This window comes from Miscanthus floridulus, chromosome 16 (genome assembly GCF_019320115.1).
Source record: "Miscanthus floridulus cultivar M001 chromosome 16, ASM1932011v1, whole genome shotgun sequence".
In the NCBI taxonomy this organism is placed as follows: Eukaryota; Viridiplantae; Streptophyta; class Magnoliopsida; order Poales; family Poaceae; genus Miscanthus; species Miscanthus floridulus.
This window is the reverse complement of record NC_089595.1, coordinates 110,132,142-110,137,581: the sequence shown is the minus strand read 5'-3', so window position 1 is coordinate 110,137,581 and position 5,440 is coordinate 110,132,142. Positions and strand designations below refer to the sequence as shown.

General features: G+C 40.6%; 1 protein-coding gene across 1 annotated transcript; it reads left to right on the top strand.

The window, feature by feature from the left end:
• Positions 1-476: 476 nt before the first annotated feature.
• On the top strand, positions 477-4,346 carry LOC136513264 (uncharacterized). Its single transcript, XM_066507258.1, has 6 exons — positions 477-615; positions 1,759-2,019; positions 2,127-2,233; positions 2,389-2,521; positions 2,957-3,151; positions 3,688-4,346. Exons 2-6 carry the CDS (start codon positions 1,762-1,764, stop codon positions 4,042-4,044), a joined length of 1,050 nt encoding a protein of 349 aa, XP_066363355.1. The 5' UTR covers positions 477-615; positions 1,759-1,761; the 3' UTR covers positions 4,045-4,346.
• The last annotated feature ends 1,094 nt before the right edge of the window (positions 4,347-5,440 follow it).

Sequence of the window (5,440 nt, the reverse complement as noted above, 5' to 3'; positions counted from 1 at the left end):
AGAGCTAAATTTCTCAAGATAGCCAAACGTTGCAACCAAATAATGTACCTTGTTTGAGAGAAAGATGCAGTCAAGAATGTGTCAAACTACTTAAGTAATGAAACTTTGTCCTTTAACTCCAATTTGAACTCATTTAACTTGGACTTTTGCATTCGTAATATGAGTTGTCGACTTAAATCTGCAGCTTTCAACTGGTAATTCGAACAATTAATCACGGAGTGTCATGACCTGGCGCTGGGCCCATATCCCTTGTTTTGTGGCCCATATCTCTTGTTTACAGTCCTACACGATTTTCATGACCTGGCTCATCATGGTTTGGGCCTGCGTGCCTTTTTTGTGAAATAATGGCCTGCGTGCCTTTAACTGTGTTAGGCTTGGCCCATGTATAAGAACCAATCGAAAGAGTTCTGCCACTGCCATCAGGGATCTATTTGTAAAAAGATGATTGCAAAATTGTTTAACTGAAAAAGGAAAAAACACACACCCTGACTTCACCAGTTCAACGCCACTGCCTTTTCTTCTCCCGTCCACCCGGCGTGTGCTCTCTCTCGTGCGGCAACTGGGCGACCGCCGACGCCCTTCGCCAGGCCTTCGCCGGCGACGAGCACCCACCAGGTATGCGCATCCGTTCTCTTCCACTCGTGTCGTGCGGAACCGAGACAACCCGAACCCTAACTTCAGCTGTTTGGCTTTCTGTATTTGGATCTGATCTAATTACAAGTGGGTACATTCTTGCTACCCGATTCCTTTGCAAAAAATGTTGTGTATAGAAGTGTATAGTGTACACCAATGTCCCTTTCTGGGTCCGCTCCTGTGTAATGGTAGTAGTTCTCGACCACTTCGCTGTGACTGTGGGCTGATTGAATCCAGTTCTTCTCTTACACATTCAGTTACTTCTAGCTTATGGCCTTGTTTAGTTCCTCCCCTAAAGTTTAGTCCCTATCCCATTGAATGTTTAGACACATGGAGTATTAAATATAGACTAAACAAATAACTAATTGCACAGTTTGTGACTAATCTGGGAGACGGAATCTTTTAAGCCTAATTAGTCCATGATTTGACAATGTGGTGCTACAGTAACACATGTGCTAGTGACGGGTTAATTAGGCTTAATAAATTCGTCTCGCGGATTACTGACGGATTCTGTCATTTGTTTTTTTATTAGTATCCAAACACCCCATACGACACCCCCATGTGACACCCGACGTGACACTCCGAAACTTTATACCCTGAATTTAAACAAGGCCTATATATGTGCTGCGTGGCTCATTTAGGTTCTACACTTCTACCCGTGGCGCTGTTGCTGATAAGATACCAAACTTTTGTGGGTATGGCTTGAGTGTGCCGGTCACTGTAGTCTAAGTCGTTCTGGCCTTAAGCCTTGAGGAGATCTGATACTGATTGAATTTAATGTAGTGAGATCTCATCGGAGATTGGATTATCATTTGTCATTGAGTGTGCTTTGTGACATAATTATTGAGTGTGTTTTTGTGACTTGATTATTGAGTGTGCATTGGATGATTATGATGTGGTGGAACCATCCAAATTTCAGCTTCCATTAGTTATGTTTTTGTACTGTTGTTTTATTACTTAATCGTCGTTCCATGGACTGGTTGACTATACTTTGTACTGTCTATTTATTATGGAAATTGTTCCAAACAATCACCAGAGATACTCTTAACTATTTTATTAATCTGTAGGGGCTGAAATTTGTTCATTTTGATCCTAAGTGCCTTTTTCTGCCAATAACCCATACAGGGCATGAAAATGTCAGCAAGTGCTTTGAAAGATCTCAATATTTCTCAATCAACAGACGTGGAGAATAGAAAAGACAATTCTGTGAAATCCTGCATTAGCAAGCCTGTGTTGAATGGCAACAATTGTGCCAACAAGGAAGAAAATTCTCTGTCTGCTTGCCCTGACACTGTGACGAATGGAAATGCGGCTGGAAATGCAGACGTGGAGTACATTGATTCTGAGAATCTAGTAGACCTACCAGATGTTGATGCAGCTCTAAGTGTATGGAACCTGTTTGCATATTTGTGATATATTTTATTGGACAGATTGGTTTTCCTTTGTTTTGGTTCTAGTCAAAGCTAAGTTTTATTGTTTCTACTTTTCAACAGACCTTAGTTAAAAGGTTGGATTCAAAGGACTGGGTTATGACATGTGAAGCTCTCAACAATGTTCGTCAGTTGGCAATGTATCACAAGGAAAGATTGCAGGAGCTGCTGTAAGTTGTTCCCTATCCTATCATATGCTCAAGAAATTTGTTTCCCCGTTGGAAAATCCTTCAGATATCTTTTGGAACCACTTATCCATGCGAGTGATAGAGAATTGCACCATATCTCCTTTATTAATTGGTTAGTACGAACTGTTTAAATGCAGGGAGCCTCTAGTTCCTCTTATCGTGAAATCAGTGAAGAATCCCAGAAGTGCTGTATGCAAAACAGCACTAATGACTTGTGCTGACATCTTTAAGGCCTATGGTGACCTAATGGTTGACTCTATCGATCCACTGGTGAGTATTGCTGTTCATTTAAAATTTATTCTATTAAGGGGGTGTTTGGTTCCATGGACTAAATTTTAGTCCATGTCACATCGGACGTTCGGATGCTATTTAGGAGAACTAAATATGAGTTAATTATAAAACTAATTACATAGATGGAGACTAATTTACGAGACGAATTTATTAAGCCTAATTAATCCGCCATTAGCACATATTTACTGTAGCACCGCATTGTCAAATCATGGACTAATTAGGCTTAAAAAATTCGTCTCGCAAATTAGCCACAATCTGTGCAATTAGTTATTTTTTTCGTCTATATTTAATACTTCATGCATGTGTCCAAACATCCGATGGGACAGGGACTAAAATTTTCCTATAGGAACCAAACACCCCCTAACTATAATAAGGTCTCTGAAAACATCTTTCTGTCAACTGCTGCGTTACCAGCTAGTGCAGCTGTTTCTAAAGGCTTCACAAGATAAGCGATTTGTCTGTGAAGCTGCTGAGGCAGCTCTTATATCGATGACAAGTTGGATCTCCCCTTTACTACTGTTACCAAGAATGCAGCCCTACCTCAAGAACAGGAATCCACGGATTCGAGCAAAAGCATCAGTGTGTTTCAGCAAAAGTGTACCTTACCTGGTAAGTGAATTTCTTGCCTGAAAACTTTTACAGCTGCAGCTTCTGTAGCCCCAATTCTTACTGTAAAAGAAACTTAAGATAGGAAAAAGATTAATTTAATCCAAGTTATAGTTTCCTTATCTGATGTACCAAGTGATTGATAAGGTAGATGTTTATAATTAATGTCCTTGCATACTAGCCTTCTCCATCCAATATATTCCAGATCTTTTTAGTTTATTTTTCAGATCCTTTGTTGTATACTTGTATGTTCTAAACATTGAACCTCCTGTGTCAAAAAGTTGAACCTAGTTGACGTGTAACAGATTTGATTTTGAGGATATTAAGAAGGCAGATGTGCATTTAGCTGTAGGCTGTATGTTTTTCCATGCCTTAATACTTTGCTGTCACTTTCAAAAGAGCAACAGTGATTGGAGGTTGGATACCTCAATATATGTACTGTAGATCTACATGCACCAACCAGTATTTGTTGTCCTGCATTTGAAGGATACATTGCTATTCTTGTTGTTTAACAACAATGATATTCTCTTTTTGTCCAGGATGTGCAGGGAATCAGAGAATATGGAATGGATAAGCTCGTCCAGATTGCAGCAACCCAGCTTAGTGACCAGCTTCCCGAATCAAGGGAGGCTGCTCGCAACCTGGCACTGGAACTACAAGCATTCTATGAGAGGTCTCAGGCCTCAACCTCTGACAAAAATGAGGGCGAACCTTCTGTCTCACAAGATGCTGAATCATGGGAGGCTTTCTGCCAGTCCAAGCTTTCTGCCTTGAGCGCCCAAGCCATCCTTCGTGTGACCTCTACTACTCCAAAAGAGGGCGTTGCCTCTACTACAAATACTACAGAAGAGGGTGTCACCTCCGCCCCAAAAGAAGGTTTGGCTGTGGATTGCTAGCATATAAGCCACAGGGAGTTTGTAGATGCAACGAGAGTGCGATTGTCCACCCCTTCACTTTTTTGCTGTACATGCTTATGGCTGGTCCTTTGATACATCCAGTTGGGAATCTGTTGATTATTGGTTCAGGAATTCAGGTGTGACCGCGGTGTTAATATTGGTGCGACATATATCTGTTATAGTTGATTGTATAATCATTTTGTTCCTCTACTTGGTACTGATTGGTCAGGTGAATGTAGAATTTCCTCCACGGTTCAATGTTATATACAGTCCTTTTGCTGCCGCATTGGGTGCAGCTTCTCTATGTTATTTTGAAAGAAATGTCATTGGCATTCTTGTGCCGCTCTTATGCTGTAGAACTTTATGTTCATTCCGGTATTTACAGCATGTCTCTGCTTTCACTGTGGTATCAAAATGTCAAACCACTGGTTTTGTGTTGTCGCCAGCCAACATACTCCGTTACAAGACACTGACAGTATGATCCAGTGCTTGGTGGTGGTTGATGGGTTGACTTGACATGGTTCTTGCCCGTATAGGGCCAGAGCATTTTGCTGCTTGAAGTTCCGTCGCATTCCGGGCTGTCTGATGCCAATAGGTGCTTAATAACCCAGTAAATGCTGCGCTACTGCCGGCAAACTCGTTTGTTTAGGAAAGCGGGATATTCAGGTCAAGAATGGTTCAATTTGCTTCACTAGATACGTTTCGTGTCTACACTGCCAATCAGATCATTTGAGGTCATCTGCACGAAAAGTATTCCATTGAAAAGCTTCGTACTCAGCCAATAAAAAAAAAGGTTTGGACTTCACAGTAGCATTTACTCCTTGGAAGACAAAAACAAAATACATTGGCAGCATTTCAAATGACAAAAAAAGATATTTACACAGCCACACAGGAACATCTAATTTCAGTTGGACCTTATTTCTTTATCGAAACCATAATTGGTAGGAACCAATGGAACTAAACTAAAGACCCTCGAAACACAGTTAAGAGTTCAGAATGCTCGTCATATAACTGAGAAAAATTCTCTTGGTCTTGTGTTGTCGCCAACATACTAATCAAGTACTGAAAACCTATTTCTACCACATTAGCGAACATTATAAATTTCTCTTCGTTGTTCTGCAGCTTGTTGCAAAGCGACATCCATGTGATTCGACTCCTATATTGTTCTAGTACTGTAGTTTGAAAAAAAAATGAAATTGGCTTCCACAACTAAGAAGCAAACTGAATGAAGGAACTCCTTCTCATTTACTTTTGAAACACATTCCTGTGCCTTAGCAAGAAAGAGGGCTTCTGCTATGCTAGGATAGATATGTGTATTATTATAGTGTGTGCTGGTATTATATTATACTTGACAGGTGTAGGCGTGGGTACAAAATTCCAAACATACAAAGAAGTT